The 21,771-nt window shown below is 35.6% G+C and overlaps 2 protein-coding genes across 2 annotated transcripts; one reads left to right on the forward strand and one right to left on the reverse strand.

The window, feature by feature from the left end:
- The first annotated feature begins 550 nt into the window (after window positions 1-550).
- Window positions 551-8,608, forward strand: LOC129003099 (epimerase family protein SDR39U1-like). The gene is made up of 6 exons (XM_054431334.1): window positions 551-829; window positions 2,753-2,859; window positions 4,686-4,893; window positions 6,911-7,057; window positions 7,796-7,986; window positions 8,300-8,608. Exons 1-6 carry the CDS (start codon window positions 709-711, stop codon window positions 8,537-8,539), a joined length of 1,014 nt encoding a protein of 337 aa, XP_054287309.1. The 5' UTR covers window positions 551-708; the 3' UTR covers window positions 8,540-8,608.
- A 6,595-nt stretch (window positions 8,609-15,203) lies between these two features.
- On the reverse strand, window positions 15,204-16,460 carry LOC129002317 (polycystic kidney disease 2-like 2 protein). Its single transcript, XM_054430020.1, has one exon. It carries the CDS (start codon window positions 16,458-16,460, stop codon window positions 15,204-15,206), a length of 1,257 nt encoding a protein of 418 aa, XP_054285995.1.
- Window positions 16,461-21,771: the final 5,311 nt, after the last annotated feature.

The raw sequence follows: 21,771 nt of genomic DNA on the forward strand, positions 1-21,771 counted from the left end.
TGGTACAAGGGCAGGGAAATTTACAATAACCTCCCAGAACACATTAAAACTGAAGAAAATATGTATCCTTTAAAAGAAAATTAAAATGTTATCTCATCCTCTTGTGCATGTGTCCTTATTTCCTAGACGTTTTTATAAAAACGTAGCTTTAGGTTTTATGTATTGATGAAAAAAAAAACAAAGAATCACATTCTTGTAAAGTTTATATGACAAATAAACATTTCATTTCAATATGATTGAAAATGATTCTAATACAATATGTACATTAAAGTCATAACAACAATTAAACTTTGTGTATAGGACTCCAAGCATCTTATAGCGTATTGAAAAAAATACTAGGCCAAAAAACTTAGGTGTAATGTGATAATATTGACTACAGTATCCACACCACGGCCACCTTTAACTTCTCCACACTGCGCTGGCGATACCATTGAGTGAATAAAATCAATGGCACTACTTCTCATAATATATCTGAGAGTCTGGATACACACTATAAACTAGCAGCTTTTTTCGAAGGTGCTACACAAGAAGTTTGTGTTTTGTCGTCTGCTTTAGGTGTCACTATTTTCTTACCCTCTTTCTTCTATCTTACATAAACCATATAATTTTATTTTTAATTAAATCATACCTAATATAATTTTTTATTGTATTGAAAATGCTTTGAACGGTGACATTTTGAAGCTTTGGTGCGTCTTTATTTAAATTGTAATGGCAAAATTACTGTCACTAGTTGGAAATGTTACCCATGGACTTTGTATTTCATATCACTTCAGTGTTTCAAGCTGTAGGACAATGGCAACAAATTCATCTCCTGGTCATGTTTTACTAGGTAAAATTGATATTACGGTTCAGTATATTTTTTGTGGCTATTTTACAACGAAGCTAATTAATTCACCACTTAATCTTAAATTTATTTAAAATGTGCTAATAACCTACCATTTGAATGAAATTAGCTTGTAAGGCTATCCATCTAAGTTAGCCTCATTAAAAATCTTCATTCTCAATAGGAAGCCCACTGCCCAGTGTCATTAGAATCCACAGTTTTGGTTTCTTTGGTTTTGGTCTCACTGCCCTAGCCACTGAGGATACCTCTTGGGGTAGCGGATTTTTATCCCCCTGGAATTTTACCCCCTGGGCAAACGTGACGTCACAAACCAGGGGGTAAAATTCCGGCCGCGAACTTTTGAGTTTCGCGACATCAGCTCGATGGATTAAACGCGGAATTAAACATATATTTTCACGGTTGTGAATTTAATCAGAACACATCAAATTATAAATACCTAGAGTGTACGGCCCGGATTTTTACCCCCCGGAATTTTACCCCCGGAATTTTACCCCCCGGAATTTTACCCCCGGAATTTTACCCCCTGGCTAGATATAAAAATTAGTGAGAATGATTAATTATCTTCATTCTGTTTTAATTTAATAGTAAACATTTTATTATTAAGCAGCCTATCTTAATATAGGTTATCTTTATCATTACAAACTATAAATAGCACATGGTTTGTGCCTGAAGAAACAAGAAGGTTGTTGTACAACTGAAACTAAATACATTGTTTTTCATACTTATTAACATGGCCTATTACTTATTTACATACTTATTAACCAACAGTTTGCCCAAAGGCAAATCCCGAACATCAAAATTGAACAGCGAATTCGTTTGACTTAGTTGAGATTACAAAATAAATAAATAAAGATAGGCCACTAAATAATGAAATGTTTACAATTAATTAAAAACAGAAATAAGAAAACTAATCATTCAATTTCTAAAATCGAACAGGGGGTAAAATTCCGGGGGGTAAAATTCCAAGGGTAAAATTCCGGGGGGTAAAATTCCGGGGGTAAAATTCCGGGGGGTAAAAATCCAGCCCGTACATTTCAGTTGTCTAAACACTAGTTATATGGACAGGGGGTAAAATTCCGGTTTTTATCGCTAATTGAATTAATCACGCTCTGACTATTTTCATTAGACTTCGAAATCCGCGGGGGTAAAATTCCGGCCGCGAACAAACTTTTGGCCACTCAGGTTACTACGTCATAGTGACGTCAGCTTTGCCCAGGGGGTAAAATTCCAGGTGGGTAAAATTCCGGGGGTAAAATTCCGGCGACCCTACCTCTTCAGTAGGTATAAGGGTTAAATACGTCTGGCATCAACCTCCGACTGACGATATGGTTGACACCGATATGCCACTATGGATAATCTACCGTTTATTTTTAGAACCACATTCTCACAAGTCCCAAAAGGCTCTGTCACTTTCAATAGATTGGACATCAGAACACGAGTACTGTAGCTGCTTTGTTGACACAATTTGTGAATATGAAGGATAAAGAATGCTACCTTCTTTATTTGTAGTAAAAATAGGAGAAGAGTACAATATAGGAAGAAAACAATCAATCCACAGGGAAATTTCCCGGTCCTGGTCAACACATAACTTCGCAAATTATGCGATTAACCGAGGTTCTTGCGCAGTCTAAATTGGCACAAAGTAGAAGCATTTTTATAAGTCTTTGGTCTGCTTGAAAATCTGTAGAAACTGTACAGTTTTGTCAGATAATAGGCTAACTAACACGACTTCAGGATGTAAACTGTGTGTACATAAACTTAGTTAAACTGACCAAATGCTTAACATGTTTTAAAGACCAACTCTGCAATAATTTTGAGTTCACGACCAAGCACTGACTGTATTTTTAACTTTATGCCTAATAATTTGTTTACGGAGTGTACTCAATAATTTATTTTTTAACTTTGTAGGAGGTGGTACAGGATTCATAGGAAGTGCATTTACTTATCTTTTAAAATCAAAAGGATATGAAGTAACGATTATATCCCGAGTACCTGGACCTCAAAGGTTAACATGGGTAAGTTAGTTTTCCTACTGAACCAAATTTAAATTAACTAAAAAATTAATGCTAACCCTGTATTAGACAGTGTGATAGGTACCGGTAGCAATTTAACCCTTTGAGTGCCAACGTCCGGGGAACCGGACGTTTTTAAAACGAGCCAAAAGTGCCAACGTCCGGCCGACCGGACGTTTTTAGAACGAGCCAAAAGTGCCAACGTCCGGCTGACCGGACGTTTCGTAATGATCGAACAGCTGTCATAACAACCGAATAAATACTCGGATTCTTTTAACCCATATATTAACATTGAGTCGAAAGTTGCTAGATGCGATACATCGATTTTCGTTGGTCGAAATATCGAAAATTCGATTTTTACGAAATTTTAACCTAAAAATCGCCAGATCGCGCTCGGCATTTTTAGCGCGACCTTCGGCAAAAATCATCGGCATTTTTTGAGCGTTACTTTTATTTCTCGCCTGGCACTCTAAGGGTTAAATTGCCATTGAGTAACAGGGGAGTTGACATAAAACTTAAAGTAACTTAAACTTACAGTATTTAAAATAAATGGCCAAATATAGATATAATTAGTAAACAGTAAACCCTGACACCTAACATAAAACCTAATGTGGTATGGCTTTACATTGTGAGCATTTCTAACTGTAAAATCCTGCTTGTTTCTATTGAGCTGGTTACAAGTAAGGTAGGCTAATAGTACTGAATGAGTAAATCCATATTTAGTGAATACTAGCTGTTACTCACGGGCTTCATCCTGTTTAAATTCATTACTATTATTAAAACTATTGATTGGTTAAGTTAAGCTGAAATAAACAAAACAGAATACAGTAATACAGTAAAACAAATAATCACAGATTTTAATTAGGTAAATTTAAAGAATAACAAACAAGTACAGCTGAGGTATTTTTAACATTAGGTATATGGAAAGTTCCCTTTAGAAAGGAATTACGGCCTAAAAAGGGCAACTTGTGAAATAACGGATAGTTTTGTGCAAGGTTTCTTGTCATGACAAACATTATGGCTTATGGGGGTGTGACTTGTAGTTTTCTCAAAAGTGCATCTGGGTACTTTGGGATTTATATGGATTGCAGTCTGGTGGCCAGTCTAATTAAATATAAAAAACCTCTGTGAAGGCCCAATGGAGATTTTACCTAGCCAGCCTAGATGCCACCATCTGCAATTGTAATCGAGCTAAATGAATTCAGTTGACTTTGTATAACAGATGTTTAGTGTGTATCCGATTTTCCACTCTTTGGGAGTGACTTTGTAGAGACTAAATATTTACCCAGCTGATTAAAAGACGGTAGGCCTACAATATCAGATAAAAAAAATAGATTTAGATGTCTGAAGAACTAGGCCGAGGCCTAAAAGTCAATGATAATGGATGAGTCTATTTTAATAAAACAACAATTGACCATGATAGGTCGGAGCCTAATGACCCAAAGTTTATTTTCAACACCAAGAACCTCACATTGGATAAGAAATAACAGAGGCATGATGACAAAAACGAGCGACTTTATTAATATTGCTTAAGTCTGTACCTATTTTGTGTAAAATCTTCAACAAATAGATGTCGATCTTACTTATCTGTTGACTGCATCAAAAATCTTTATAATACCAAGAAGCCATATTCTGGGGAAAAATAGCAACATCTCTTTTTTACCTCCAGGATTGATACTACAAAATAAATTATACAGGCTACCATGAACATGACATAGGTAGTGATAAAAACTGAATAAACGATGGCCAGTTAGGTATTTAAATTAAACTATTTGAATTAAACAGTCAAATTGTTAGATTGATAATATTTATCACTCAATGATTTTCAGTTTGATATTCAGTCAAATGGTCTTCCACAAGGCGTAACCGCAGTTGTGAACCTTTCCGGCCAGAATATCCTGGATCCGCTGCAACGATGGACTCCAGGCTTCAAGCAGAACGTCTTCAACAGTAGAGTAAACACGACGCACAATCTGGCTCAGGCAATCGTCAAAGCGCAGACAAAACCTAAAGTGTTTGTTTGCATATCTGGTGTAGGTAAGTCTTCTCGAGAATCTGTAATGCAATAGATACAATAAAGTACTTTACCTTTTTTTACTGAGAGCCAAGCTTGATTTCTATGGAATTGCAAAACACAGCTGGTCAGCTTATTGTGAAGTCTCATTGCAGGATCTCTTCCCTCGTACAATCCCAGATCCTTTATAAACCATGAGATTTTCTTTGTGCTTGTTCCATAACCCTAATTTTTTTTAAATATACGTCAGTTAAATTTTTACATGATGAATCAAACGAGGAAGTACTTAAACTTTTTTAGAGTAAGCGGTCCAAACCCAAGTGTTGTGGATATACTGGGAAATTGAACCCCTTCCGCACCGTCCAAGACGTACAAGGCACACAACCTTCCTTTTCATTCCCTCCATAACATCACAAGATTCACAATAGATATTTTTTGCTGGGCTGCACATACAAACAATATGTAGAAGGCTGTTAATTGTCTTCTCATAGAAATTTCACTAGAGGCTCACAAAATTGGCTCCCATCTGGTTTTAACTCCATAGGAATTCTCAGTGGGCACTAACAAAGGCCATTATTTTCCTCATACAATTTTTAATTAAATACTAGAATCTTCGTGGCTACTTCATCATGTACACTGATTGTGTACTGACTGATCTTGATGAAAAATGAAGAGACTAACATGTCACAAAGAATAGTTATGTTCAAGGAAAGGCTCTAGGCCAGGACTTTGAATTGTAGAAAAGGGAGGATAGCGGCTGAGGGACGAAATATTGTGTGCACAGTGTAATTTTTACATGTTCTATGGCCTACCTACACTTTCAAGGTAAGCTAGCTGCTATCCTCTTTTTCTACAATTCAAAATGTCAAATGATACAAAGAATGTTTTGTATCTTCTCTCATTCTGATTCAGAAAGGTACACAATGTCTTACTCCATCCCTCCATTTCCAATAAGGTTCTGACTCCATTCCGGGGTAGCGGATTTTTATCCCCCTGGAATTTTACCCCCTGGGCAAACGTGACATCACAAACCAGGGGGTAAAATTCCGGCCGCGAACATTTAAGTTTCGCGACATCAGCTCGATGGATTAAACGCGGAATTAAACATATATTTTCACGGTTGTGAGTTTAATCAGAACACATCAAATTATAAAAACCTAGAATGTACGGCCCGGAATTTTACCCCCTGGAATTTTACCCCCGGAATTTTACCCCCCGGAATTTTACCCCCGGAATTTTACCCCCGGAATTTTACCCCCTGGCCAGATATAAATTAGTGAGAATGATTAATTATCGTCATTCAGTTTTAAATGATAAACATTTTATTATTAAGTAGCCTATCTTAATTTATATGTTACATTAACTAATCGAACAGGGTTTTAATATTAATTTTGAAATTCGAGTGTCAGGATTCGATCTTTGAAGCCAACTGTTGGTTAATATGATCAAAATAAAACAGCGAATTCTGTTTACTCAGTTGAGATTTCAAAATAAATAAATAAAGATATGCTACTAAATAATGAAATGTTTACAATTAATTAAAAACAGGAATTAAGAAAATCAATCATTCAATTTCTAAAATCATCCAGGGGGTAAAATTCCGGGGGTAAAATTCCGGGGGGTAAAATTCCGGCCCGTACATCTTCAGTTGCCTAAACGCTAGTTATATGGACAGGGGGTAAAATTCCGGTTTTTATCGCTAATCTAATTAACCACGCTCTGACTATTTTCATTAGACTTCCAAATCCGCGGGGGTAAAATTCCGGCCGCGAACAAACTTTTGGCCACTCAGGTTACTACGTCATAGTGACGTCAGCTTTGCCCAGGGGGTAAAATTCCAGGGGGATAAAATTCCGGCGACCCCTCCATTCCACCCTCCATTTACCCATATTTGGTTTGAAACTTGCCCAGTTACGTCCCTTTGTCAATAGGTATATAATTGCTATTACTGAACTTTCACACTTATTGTACATTTTACCCTTCAAAACATGACATTGACTGACTAATCCCTTTCGATTTCTCACAGTAGTTTTGATGCAGGTATTTATAAGCCCGACGCTACTGTAGACTACGATGAAGACTCGACGCTTGGTCCTCCGTTTGACTTCTTGTCCGATTTGGCACAGAAGTGGGAAGAGGCTTCACTGATGCCTGACACTGATGTTAGAAGAGTCATTGTCAGATCAGGTATGTAGAAAACTAGTATGTCTTTTGCATGAAACCCAAGCAAATATTGATCCATACTTCAGTGTCAAGTTTTATACATATGCATATCTTCCTCCTACCTGGTTACTCCCGTGTCTGGACAATTACTAAGTCTATTTATTTCTTTTCAAACTCGATAGATTCTCTTCCTTCAAATTCTCTCATTTCCCTTCTCTTCTCTTCACATCGCTCTTTGTCTCATTTAACCTTATGCTTCTAAGTCTTCCTTTATTCTTCCTCTACTGCTATTGTATGAATATTCCTTGGAATGATTTCTCCTTTTTGTCCGAGCCATCTTTGTCTTGATGTTTCCACCCAAGAGACCGGAGGTGTCTTTCTCTTCATGCCTCTAGCTCTATCCCAGCTATTTAATCTTAAGCTCCTGTTAAAGTTTAAAAAGCACGTGCAACAATAAAAAGTTTGCACGAGTTTAACTCCTATTTCATAAATTTGAAATGAAAAATCCTCATTGCAATGCAATAGCCAAGAAATAAATATATATTAGTCCTTGTAATGTACCAGAGACTGATATTTAAGTCTGGGTTTTAGAGAGAGCTGGTCTCGAAAGTCCTCTGTTCAAATACCGCTAATCACCAATGGATTTCATCTATGTGATAATGCCACGATCCTCTTGACCTAACCTAAAGTAATGTGTAAACTGTTCAGAACTAGAGCCTACTTTAAAACCGTGAAACATGAAAAAACGGTTTATCGTTTTAGGTGTGGTTCTCGGCCGCAGTGGAGGGATGATACAACAGCTGTTTCTCCCGTTCTTCATGGGTGTGGGAGGGCCTGTAGCCAGCGGAACTCAGTACATGCCATGGATACATATTGAGGACATGTGCAATCTTCTACTCTTTGCCATAGAGAACGAAAAAGTCACAGGCGTCTTAAATGGTGTTGCACCTATGGTAAGTCTACTGAGATATTTGTTAGATGTAATTTTTGAACGCATTGAATACTGCCCTAATGATACAAGAGGTTTTTGTGAATAAACGTCATCAACGACCTATGAAGACAAAGTAAATTATTTCAATGTTATTTCAAAGCAATGTATTTATTTATGTAACAAATATTCCATTTTATCCAGACGATTGCTTTATGAATGAGGGATTCTTGTACATATAAGTCTTAACAATAGCTTTTCACTGTTTCTAAACAATAAGCCAAATGTATTGATTCTTTATCTAACCTAACAAGTATTCAACAGTGAATGTTTTTCAGATTGTCACCAATCAAGAGTTTACGACAGCCTTTGCCCAAGCGATGTGGAGGCCATCTTTAATTCCACTGCCGGAATTCATCGTCAACACAATGTTTGGTGAAGAACGAGCCAAGATCATGACTCAGGGACAGAAAGTAGTTCCGAAGAGAGTGTTGGATTACAAGTTCCAGTACAAGTACCCGGACATTATTAGTGCATGTACCCAAGTGGCTCGGTTATTTTACAAAACACCCTTTTAGCGATGATGAATTCTAGTCATAAGGTGCATTTTATAGCGATGTTTTGTAAATATATTATTATTGTGAAAAGTTTTGTTGTCTCTCATATTTTATCAGCCTTATCATTGTATGTTACTTAGTAATTGTTCGATGAAAAGTAAAATATTAAGAGCTCTGTCAGGATAGTTTTTTGGGGAAAGTAATGTAGCCTAGGGGTTTTTAAGGGACAAATTGTATCATAGTATATACATATAAAATTAGAGTTAGATTTTGTGTTTGACTATTAGCATTTTATAAGATTTTTTTTGGGAGATTCAAAGATCACATAACAGTAAACGAGTATATTGATATTTCGTCCTATTGTAGGCCTTCCTTCACATAGCCTATTGAATACAACAAAATTGGGTGAGAAAATTTGTCATAAAAACCATGCCAAGTGTAATAAGGATTCAATAGTTAAATTTTTAACTAAATAAACGGTTAGCATTCTAACACATAATTTCTCCCATAAGTTTGTCAACAACCTTTATCATGTGTAAGCGGTTAGTGTAAATATACGAAAATGGGATTTGTACAATTTTGTTCAGAATTTAAAGGACTACATACTAAATTTTTATCAAAATCGTTTGGGCCATTTTTGAGAAAATCTGATTTTTCTGTTATTTTATGAGAAAATAACATAATTTACAATAACTTTTGAACCATAATTTTTACAGAAATGGGATTTGTACCATTTTGTTCAGAATATAAAGGACTATAACATACTAAATTTTTATCAAAATTGTTCGAGCCAATTTTGGGAAAATCCGATTTTCCGTTATTTTATGGGAAATTAACATAATTTACAATAACTTTTTAACCGTAATTTTTACAGAAATGGGATTTGTACCATTTTGTTCAGAATATAAAGGACTATAACATACTAAATTTTTATCAAAATTGTTCAGGCCATTTTTTGGAAAATGCTATTTTTCCGTTATTTTATGGGGTTTTATGGGGAAATCCCCATTAAAAATAAAAATTTCTAAAAAAATGAAAAAAACTATCAAAATTGTAAGGACCATAACATACTATGTTAAATCAAAACCGGATTTTTGTCTAAAATCCTACTTTTTGTTATTTTATGGGAAAATAACATAATTTACCATAACTTTTGAACCATAATTTTTACAGAAATGGGATTTGTACCATTTTATCCAGAATTTTAAGGGCTACAACATACTAAATTTTTATCAAAATCGTTTTGGCCATTTTTGAGAAAATCCGATTTTTCCAGTTTTTTATGGGAAAATCCCCATTAAAAATCAAAATTTCAAAAAAATTAAAAAAAAACGCCTGGAGATACCATGGATTAGAACCTACATACCAAATTTCATCGAAATCGGACCACAGGTGTAGTCTCTAGCTCTGTACACATCCAGACACACACACACACACACACAGACATCACTTCGAAAACCACCTTTTTGGGTCCAGGGGGACCCAAAACGAATATATCCACTCAAAATCGAAAATTTTGATGAAAACAATACTTTCTCCATATACCGTACTATGGTATAGGGGGAGAAAGTAAAAACTAACCTCAGGGTTCAAAACCAGTGTTTAGCCAAAACTAGGATCACCTGCCACTTATCCGGGTATTTTGTTCTTTTTTGGTATGAAAATGGTTCAGAGGCTGAAATTTGTGAAAATATTGATATTTTATTCAGGAGTTTTACTCGTGGGAAGATCTAAATCCAAGGCAAACAAGAAGCAACTGGAGAGTGATTGTTTTTCACATTGCTTCAGGCTAGACATAGGGGTTGCGGCATTATAAATTATATAAAATCCATTGGCAATTTGGCAGGATTTGAACCCGGGACCTCAGGGACATAAGTCCCACAATCTAACCACTATACCAGCTCACTCCCCTAGAAAGATGCTGCATTTAGGGTGAAGGCTGTAGGCCAAAGGAATCAATCAATCACAAAATTAAAGCTGACATGCATCTATTTTTGTAGCTCAGTCTGATGCTTTTGTACCAGACTGCGATCATGGGTGTTAGTGGAGTAATCGTAATTACTTTTTAAAACCTGATTAAATGATTATGAGTTGGCATTTTTTATGACAACATTTTCATTTCAGTTCCCTTCCATAACATCTAGTGTTATGTGTCCTAAAAGTTTGTTACTCATACACAAATTATCTGAACAATGAGTTTTAATGTTACCTATAGTTTTTGTCAATGAAAAAATAGGTTGTTTTTTTTTTTTGTTAAGTCTGTTTTATAAAAAAGGCAAGTAAGGGGAGAGAAATAATTAAGGACTAAAATATATTTTCACCACACTATGATGTTTTTGGCTGTATTACATACGTTAATTGGTGGCTGAAAGTTACGTTTTGCTGGCCATGCCAGCTGTCATCGTAATTTGGGGACCGAGCAGGTTTTTACAGGCCGGGGCCGCAAAATCAGCTGTCCGCTTACTTACTTAAAACATGAATGTGTTTTAAATACACAATCAAAATCCATAGCATTGCAATATAAAATTGTGTTATTGTCACCGTTGCCTAGCAACTATTTATTTTTATTTTTGCTGATTCCTCAAATTATTTCTTCACATAACCTTAAAGTTGTAGTTGTGTTGACGATCAGTGTTCATTATTATAGTGGTGAATAGTGGTAATAGGGTAAAGTGTGGTGAAAAATAGCGTTCGTACCACGGACCGAAATGGTTTTGCAGCTCTCGATCGATTTAAGTTCTCGACTTCGTCTCGAACTTAAAAACTATCTCGAGCCGGCAAAACCTCATTTTCGGCCCTAGGTACGAAATATACTATTGCATTTTATATGTTGCAACCATGTTATACATTGCATGATTTCTTATAAACAAAACAATTTGACTTAGGCTATTATGGCAAAAATATTTTTTTTTTACTTTTGAAACAGCTGACAATATTCATGTACTTTTAATTGTTTTTGTTTTTCAATTTTAATTTTAAAAATTGCTTCAGCCAGAAAATAAGTTTTCTCTAAATTATTAAACTTATTTTATAGCAGAACTAGCAGAGTACCCGTCCTTCGTACGGGGTTGGCATATAAGTATAAATGCTTTTAGTTATTGGAGAGGACACTGTTTATTAAAATTTGGTCTTTTAATTTAAACGGTATTATATAGTATCATGTAGTGTCCTATAGTATCTACCATAGCCCTAATATTCTACCACTGCACCTAAACCATGAAAAAAGTAAAGTTCTCATTGTGTACCACAACTTTTTGTTGCTAGTTGGTTAAAATTAGCTCTGGTCATAAATGCAAAAAACATAATAGTGCTGCACCCTGTTGGTAAGCCTTATACCTTTTTAATGCTATTTAATATCATAGAACCAACTTGTAAAGTTGAAACGGCTGACAAAATTCTTTAATTTCTTTAAATATGAATACTCATAAGGTTTACATGAGAAACTCCAGAGCCAGAGCCACTGGGGCGGAGCCTGAAATGATTTTTGAGGTAAGAATAATATGTCTATATGTTAATCGGGAATGTCAGCTATCATCATACTAAATTTCAACCTTGTCGGTTTAGTATTTTTCGCGTTTACTTGTCACAAACATCCATCCATACATCTATACATCCGTACATCCAAAACTTTCTGATTATAGAATCCTTATTATTTCCTATATCCATGAACAATTTATTTACAAAGATTTATTCCCTGTAAAATATTATTACAGCATTTCACAAATATTAGAACAGACTCAGTATAATAGATCATAAACATAAACAAATGAAGTAACTGAAAGAATCATACACTAATGAAATTACATTAACATATGGTTTGACAGCTCCATTTAAGTAATGTTAAATAATGTTTACATTCGGGCTTAGTGACATCATTATTTTAAATTTATAATCCTTACCCTCTCTGTTCTAATATTCGTGTAGTATTTAATATGTTTGAACCAGCTGTGTGGAATTGTGAAAATCAAAATTCATTTGACAGTTAGTTCTGCTTGTTTACATTTTTAAACTTTGTATTTTTTTATTTTTTTTTTTTTTATTTATTTACTTTACAATCTGTTCTATTATATACTGTATTGAACAATAAGTAAATACTATGTAATACGAAAAATTGACTTTGGAACATTAAAAATAGCTGTTAAGCACTCTCAACAACAAATTTTTCAATAAAAACACTTTACAAAAATCTGTAGGGCAGGTCGAGAATTGATGGCCTCTTAAGTCTGTAAATTGTATCCACGTTGTTTAATAAGTTAAGAGCTAAATGATTTTGATGATATTCCAATTTCGTTCACTTATGGTCATGATTTCGTCCTTAACTGTAGGCATCTTAAGGTCTTGATGTAGTGTCCTATTGCTGACATACCATGGTGCATTTGTTATCTTCCTCAGCATTGTCGATTGGTATCTTTCGAGAATTTCTATATTAGAAGTACTCGCTGAGCCCCATAGTTGCACTCCATATGTCCAGATTGGTTTCAATATAGTTTTATATAGCAATAATTTATTTTCTAGACTAAGTTTTGATTTTCTTCCGATGAGCCAATTTAACTGATTAGATTTTAAATTTAGTTGTTGCCGTTTTCTCCAAATGTGTGTTTTCCAAGTTATATAGTATCATGTAGTGTCCTATAGTATCTACCATAGCCCTAATATTCTACCACTGCACCTAAACCATGAAAAAAGTAAAGTTCTCATTGTGTACCACAACTTTTTGTTGCTAGTTGGTTAAAATTAGCTCTGGTCATAAATGCAAAAAACATAATAGTGCTGCACCCTGTTGGTAAGCCTTATACCTTTTTAATGCTATTTAATATCATAGAACCAACTTGTAAAGTTGAAACGGCTGACAAAATTCTTTAATTTCTTTAAATATGAATACTCATAAGGTTTACATGAGAAACTCCAGAGCCAGAGCCACTGGGGCGAAGCCTGAAATGATTTTTGAGGTAAGAATAATATGTCTATATGTTAATCGGGAATGTCAGCTATCATCATACTAAATTTCAACCTTGTTGGTTTAGTATTTTTCGCGTTTACTTGTCACAAACATCCATCCATACATCCATACATCTATACATCCGTACATCCAAAACTTTCTGATTATAGAATCCTTATTATTTCCTATATCCATGAACAATTTATTTACAAAGATTTATTCCCTGTAAAATATTATTACAGCATTTCACAAATATTAGAACAGACTCAGTATAATAGATCATAAACATAAACAAATGAAGTAACTGAAAGAATCATACACTAATGAAATTACATTAACATATGGTTTGACAGCTCCATTTAAGTAATGTTAAATAATGTTTACATTCGGGCTTAGTGACATCATTATTTTAAATTTATAATCCTTACCCTCTCTGTTCTAATATTCGTGTAGTATTTAATATGTTTGAACCAGCTGTGTGGAATTGTGAAATCAAAATTCATTTGACAGTTAGTTCTGCTTGTTTACATTTTTAAACTTTGTAGGTTTGTTCTTTGTTACCATGGATACCATCAATCAATATTTACTTTTAAATCTCTCACCTCAAATTTTTGAAAGCCCACGGGGCAGAGCCCTAGGACAATATCGAAGCGGGAATAGTTCTATATGTATCCTCGGAGCTGTAGCTTCATTTGTGTGCAATTTGAGCCCAGTCGGTTCAGTAGTTTTTGAGATTACCTCATACAAACACACACACACACACACACAGACACCACCTCTTCTTTATAATAGTATATATATACTAGCTGACCCGGCGAACTTCGTATCGCCTAAGTTATAGGTTTCCCCTAAGACAGACCGATGGAAAGAAAGTACCGTTACGTTTATTTTCAAGATGATCTCGTTCGCATCGCTCAATCACGTCCTGGTTGAAGTTCGTTCGCTACGCTCACTCACCTTTGGGTTGGAGCTCGTTCGCTACGCTCATTCACCTTTAGGTTGGAGCTCGTTCGCTGCGATCACTTGCCTTCAGGTTAGCTCGTCCGCTACGCTCACTCGCCTCCAGGTTGAAGTTCGTTCGCCACGCTCACTCACCTTTAGGTTGGAGCTCGTTCGCTGCGCTCACTTGCCTTCAGGTTAGCTCGTTCGCTACGCTCGCTCGCCTCCAGGTTGAAGTTCGTTCGCTACGCTCACTCACCTTTTGGTTGCAAATTAGCTGTTGTCATAAATGTAAAAGAAATAATAGTGCTGCACCCTGTTGGTAATCCTTGTAACTTTAATGCTATTGAACATCATAGAACAGAACCAACTTGTTTAATTGAAACAGCTGTTAAGATTCATTAATTCCATTTCTCATAAGGTTAACATGGGAAACTCCAGAGCCACTGGGGCGGAGCCCTTTTAAGAATTTCGAAATGGGAAATAGTTTACGTCCGATTCGCATACCTACAGAATTTACACACCAAATTTCATAACGATCGGTGAAGTCGTTCCGGAGGAGTTTGCAGACAAACACTGTGACACGAGAATTTTATATATTAGATAGATTTATAAGCAAAACTCAATTCCCTACATTTAAAATTAAACATGCAAGTACCTTTACCTGTATATTGAACAAAATATTAGATCATCTGATTGAATAATGTTTACTCTGTCTATTTACATCTGAAACAAAGAAATTTACATAATGTAAACAAAACTATCCATGTTCTAGTTTTATGCTGCACTGAAATTTTAGTCTGTATTTTACACTAAATGGCCAAGTATTTCTGCTCTTCTCGTTCTCCGCTCGTTCTGTTTGGCTCGTGTTTTTCCTTGAGCTTCCTTGAAGTGATGATGTTGTGAAAGCATGAATGTAAAGATTCCAAGCTGAGAGGTGAAATTGAGAGTGTAAGCCAACACTTTTCCAGTCATTTGATTGTACGTGTATCTCACCATGCTTTTGAATTGAGACTTGAAAATGAGAACATCTTTGACACTGTACGCCTGTGGTGTAGTGATGAGGAACATGATGAGTCTGAATTGGACAAACATGAATATCACTGTGGCCCAACATGCAAAAATAACTTCTGTTCTTGATGCCCACAAATCGTAAACATAACCCTTAATGTCTTCATTGAATCGAACGACTCTCAACAGTCTGAACAACATCAGGCAAAACAAAAGTCCTATTAAGTCTCTAATTTCCCCTGTGAAGTTTAAGTACTCTGCGAGTGAGAAATAAACGTCTTTCCCTTGTTTGGAGAGTTTGTCTTTACCGTCGGACACTATCAGCAACCAGCGGAAATACACCAACGTACTCGACACGAATACCATCAGAATCAAAGCGTCACAAATGTTCCAAAAGTTACTTAAAAATCTTTTAAATCCCGTTATGTTTATGGAAAAACCAAACTGGAGAAAGAAGATGAGAAATGTCAAACCGAACAGTACTATCGGTTTTTGGAAGTTAGAAAACCTCGTCGAACTAAAAAAGTACTCGACCTTCACGCTGCCGACTGTAAGAATTTCTGTTACGATAGTAGTTAGTGTGAACACATCGTTATTGACATTGTACAATGTGAAGTCTACTATTAGTGCTCTCGTGTTCCCGTCAAACCAGTTAGTATCGTACAAGCTCGACAAACTGGCCTTAGTTTTGATGAGGTCTCGGTGCAAGGTGGCGACGTAACCACCGCTGTGGTACTCATACCCTGATGGTCCTTCAATGTAGTTTCCCCCCCACGAGGGTGCTGTGTACTCCCAAGGTGATGAATCAAACAATTCAACATCGTAGAGACTGTTGTTGCTCCACCCAGTCCCGTAGTCCCGTCGATCTTCTGTCTCCTCCGTCAGTGTCATGTGACATCCTCTAGATATGTTTTGCATTATCTCCGGTACTTTACATTGGTTGCTCAGGTCATGCTTTACACGAATCTGTCTCAAGCGAGGGACTCCGATCAGACGAGAATTTCCACTCTTCAGCCACCCGGTCTCGTGAAATATCTCCTGTGACAGTGACATGTTATCTTTGTTGTACCATTTCTGGGTGTACAGCAGGGGAAAGATTTTGTCTGGCAGGCTATCCCAAATTTGAACGATATTATCCAAATCATAACGAAATACGATTTCGCATAAATTTTTTGTTCCGAATTCACGACAAAGAGCCTGCATGTTAACCAAGAAAAATAGTTTAATATTGAACAACTGGATTAGCCAAAGAATGACGAATAAGAATGTAAAGGAACTGATAATGTACATTGTCGCTAGTACATTAACAAACTTTTCATTTTCAGCCGCTAACCTTTTCAACTTGAAGTCTGACGGAAGACGATACATGTCGAGACTCCTTTGCCTGGTGAGATAATCTTTGTAAATTTTTGTTTTTTTTTGTTTAAGCCCGTATAAAATCCTCCTCAACTCGATGCTAAAAGTCATCAACTCGTAATAACGTGACTTGGCACAACTTAATAAAATCGATGTGATAAATATTTTGATCGGTAAAATAATCATGTTGGTTAGAATAATAGATGTAACTATGCTTACATACAGCAGAATGGTCTTGATTTCGTTATATTGTATACTGAGTGTAATGATGAAAAGACTGCATATAATCATTATTGTGACACACAGGAATAGGATTATTTTTAACCGCTTCTCTTTTATTTCAATGCCGATAAGAGCATTTCTTATACTTTGTAAAGGGAGAGCCTTTATTGAACCGATGTGATCAGTTACATACGTTTGGATGAATGAAACCCACTTAGGGGGTCTCTTGTAAAAGCTGATTTTTCGGTCTAAGTGATATATGTCACAGCAATATCTGTCTGTGTAAAAGTTGGGAGGACCGTCCGTTACTGAGTAACAGGTGTATAAGAGGTGCATCAAGACCAAGGAAACAACACATTCTGACAAACTCCCGATCATTCCGATGGTTACTGTGTCTCTGACTGTGTTGAAAACAGTGAAATCAATAGATTCGGGAGAAGGAGGGTAGTAAAGCAAAACACACACCAGTGTGTTGACGAGCAGCCCACAAACAACCACTGTCAGCCGCTCGGTTCTGGTCACTGGGCTGCGAGGGTGCTTCAGAAACACACTAGCCCAATAGTGAGCCTCCCTGAAGCCATACAGGACATTCTCGGACAATAATCTACTAAATTTGTTAGTTTCACTGTAAGTTGCGGATTCTTGAAATTTCGAAAGACAAAACTCTTGAGTATTCGTTCCAAACCACGATTCAACAAAGAAAAATTCATTTTCGTAAGTACACATATCGAAAACAAGTATCTTACTACAGTACCAGTTGGGCTTTCGGCCAGAGTGATCGGTCCACACTGAAATGTCCGTCAACGTTCCTAGATGACGAAGAGTGAAAAGGAGGAACCAGTTTTCCGAGTTGCACTTGAATATCGGGCGATGAAGGGTATTCAAAATGTGATGCTTACTGAATCCTTTATCCCCGATCAGTTTGAATCCGATGTTGGATGTGGTTCCGGCTCCTATCCTTGCTCCTGTGAACACTCCGACGAGATAAGCGAAGGAATCTCCAGGATCGTTGTCTTCCAATACAACTACGTTAATCAACTGTCTGTCTCTTCTGTCCAATCTTCTTACCCAGAGGAGTAACATAAAATAGATGGCAACAATGATGACTAAAACGACGATTACCAGAGGGTACTTCTTTTCAGAAATGGAAAGAGGAAAATCAAAAAACGGGATGAACTGATGATTGGGTATGTGAACGTGTCCTCCGACAATCTCACTCGTGAATGGACAGTCACATATCAACAAATCTTCACTCGATTTTTGTCCCATGTAACACCGACTGGAAGTCCAAATATCATACCTCCAGATCCTGCAAGCAGTGCTAAACAGTGTAAAATTGTAATGAACCGTCTCATTTGTATTAACATTTTTCTCTGGAAGAATACCGATGTAGAAAAACTCTCCTTTTTCGTATTCATCCATCCTGAATTTGATGATGGATGAGTTTGTTGTGATCCGTTTTGACTCCGGTCCAGTCATATATTCAAAATCTGGCCTCAAGCCTTGTAGAATACCAATCCTCAACCCAGTGTCATTCTGTATGTATGTAAAATTAATAAATGTCAAAGAATTTGCTTCAGATCCAATTTTGTGAGTTGCAATTTTTTGATCGTTTATTTCAGACCCATCTAGGCTATTTGGTTGTGTAACTTTACCAGAAATATTGAATTGCTTGAGATCGTGGATTTTCAACTCAAAGGGTATTTTTTTATCGGGAAAATAACTTTCAATAGTTTCATCAACGCTTTCTGAAAGATAAATAATTTTTACATCGGTATTTATTTTGTAGCCATTGCTCCACCAAAAGGGATTGATTTGAAAAGAAATGATATTCATATGTACTTTAGGGGATGGTGAAAAAGTCAAAATTGAAGTATTGCCTCTGAATATTTTATTAAGTTCCAAGTCTCTGTTTGTCAATAGCTTAACTTTAAAATTGATGTGATCTGACTCCATATTAAAATCATTAATTGCGTAAGCCTGATGTATTACAATTGAATTAAGTATATCTTGTAGCGTTAAAATAACGTTATTTATGCTTTTCTTCAGATTATTCCTGTTGTTGGAATCAAGCAAATTATAGTTTTCTTTGCTCTCTAAGATAAAATTTGAGTATTGAAGTAAAGAATCAGTTAAATTGTATATCCTCTCACTTGTTGTCAAACAAGAAGATCTAAAGGTACTTGAGAAAGTTACAGTTTTTTCGACAATTGATGATATAGTATACATCAAACTAGTTATCAAATAAAGACTATCACTTGTGAAGTGGCTAATAGGCTTTGTGTTGCGTATAACTTGGACGAAATTAGATAAAACATTGTTAAGCATTATAGCCTCCGAAATAAAAGTAACTGGTTCTGAATTCAACTTATCAAGCATTGCATGGATTTGATTGAATTTAAATCGTGTGGAAAAAGATTTTGAGCTTGATAACAGATCACAGAAAGCAGATATTAAATTTATATGAAAAATACCATCACCTTCATGATAGAATACACCTTGATGACCGAATATCAAGTCCATTTGATGTTCAAACTCTAACTCTGATTCAACAACCTTTATACTACCTGAATCTTCTAGCTGAGATTTTACTTCTATATTATTTAAGGAGGTCCCAAACAGGTTTGTAACACTTACCAAGAGTCTATCCCTTGTAAATAACACATTTTTCATAACTCCAGTATGGCTAAATCCTAAATGTCTTCCATTTTTGTCCCCTTTGTCCTTATTATAAAACTCAAACATCCCCGAAGTCACATCGTGAGCATCGTTATTGCGAGTGCAGGAGATACTGTAAAACTTAAATCCTTCAGTATCATTTTTGTCGAGACTCGTTGTGCATAGAATATTCGTAGGCAGTGAACTTGTAAATATCTTGATGGTCGCTTGTTGTAATGCAGAACCATTGAATATCCAGTTCACTGTAAACAAGTAAGAGGCATTCGGTTTCAAGTAGCCTCTTTTAATTCTCAACTCTGTGTCTTTGGTCGCAGTGTCATCAGATTTAGCTTCCGTCGGAACTAAATTTGGCTTGTGGTCGAGCTCAGCCTGATAAAGCCATTCAAATTTTGTTTCAAGTTTCGGCAAAGTTTCAATTATCGATTCGTTGTATTTTGCTTCCAGATGTAATATTTCTTGTGGATTGGTTCTGAATACACGGCCACCACAGTTCAACAAACAACTTATTCCAATGTTAACCCCAGGAATATCCGTAATATAAAGCATTTGTGACTCGATTTGACGCTGGTACGTTTTGTGTGTATCGTGAATGACCGTGATCATAGTCGAGAGATCGAACCAAAAGGCTTTTACGATTCTAAAACTGTCATTTGAAAATAACACGCCCTTCCTTAAAGCGAATGGACCTTCGATTACTCTACTTGTTTTATCAGTGTAGTACTCTTGGCAAAATCCTTCTTGGTCCCGACATTGCCACAAGTAAGCTACATGCTCAGTGTTACCATCTCCTAGTCTTCCTGGAGCTAAGAAAGTCGAGACTTCGTAAAGTACATCATACTGGTAATAGACTGACCGTAAATAGCCACCGTAGATAAGTGTTTGAGTTCTGATATTGACTATTTCAAAATAACCTTCACTTTCACTGGTTTTAGTTAGCACGTGCGTATCTTGGAAAATAACACTGACCGACAGTCTTAGTTTATAAACACCGTAGTCAACAGAATCTTGTTCGATAACATATGATCGTTTGTCATACAAAGTGTTTAACACATTCATTTTGTTTTCTTGAAGTTTTAAAAGTTGCCATGTCATTTGCAGTTTTTCTACAGGGCTCGTTTTCAAGTCACAATTACTCATGAAAATAGAACCTAAAAACTCTACATACCTGTAACGAGTAAATTTTGGCATTGAAATTTTGTCAGGACTGCAGTTTGTTATATGGGTAGTGATGTTGCAATTGTAACCAGAAGAACCAGAGTGATCGTGTTTATTACTTGGTAAAATGTCATGGTCGAATGAAGAAGAACTTTTAAAGCAAATAATCAATGAAATAACTAAAATAGTAGTTTTGTTTAATTTGCTATCACTTTTTCTCATTTTTACAACAATACACAAAATTCAACAGAGATGAAAAACTGTCACATTGTTAGTAGGTAATACAAGGTTAATAGATTTGCAATATGTAAACATTAATTTGTGAAGTTCAACGTTTTTTTGTTCTTAATCTCAAACACACAAAATAGGAGAAAACACTAACATTACCTTAGCTTGGACCAATAAATTAAAATATAGTTTATCAATTGCTAATTTTGTTCTTTTGCTTTTGTAAATAAATAAACAATAGATCAAGCTGTTTTCATATTGAACATATGATTTGTACTATTTAAAACTCAGACTAAGAAGGAACTATTATTTCAAAGAAAGTGAAGTTTTTTAGAAATGTCTTTATAATTATCATTTTGTGATGCTTTTATATCATACAACAATTATCTTATTTATTTGATGTTTTGGTCTTAGCATAGGTTTTTGTAACGGTTAAAAGTTGTTTGTTTAAGATATCTTTATTGTCCAGTATATACATTGGTTCATGAACATAGTTTTGCATTGTTATACAGTATATAAATTAATGTTAAGTGTAAAGTCAGTTGAGTAGATAATATAATATTGTTCTTAGAAATTCATATAAGTAGAATAAACACAATTTTTCGAAAAAGAAATCTCTTTCCAACTTTCCACATAGCACAGAATACGTATTTCATGTGAATAAACATCAAAATATAAATATTGAATATTATCAAATTCAAAAAGTGAAACAGTATTAATTTTT

This window comes from Macrosteles quadrilineatus, unplaced genomic scaffold (genome assembly GCF_028750875.1).
Source record: "Macrosteles quadrilineatus isolate MER2022 unplaced genomic scaffold, UCM_ALF_1.0 Scaffold_9__3_contigs__length_116548681, whole genome shotgun sequence".
NCBI classification, from domain to species: Eukaryota; Metazoa; Arthropoda; class Insecta; order Hemiptera; family Cicadellidae; genus Macrosteles; species Macrosteles quadrilineatus.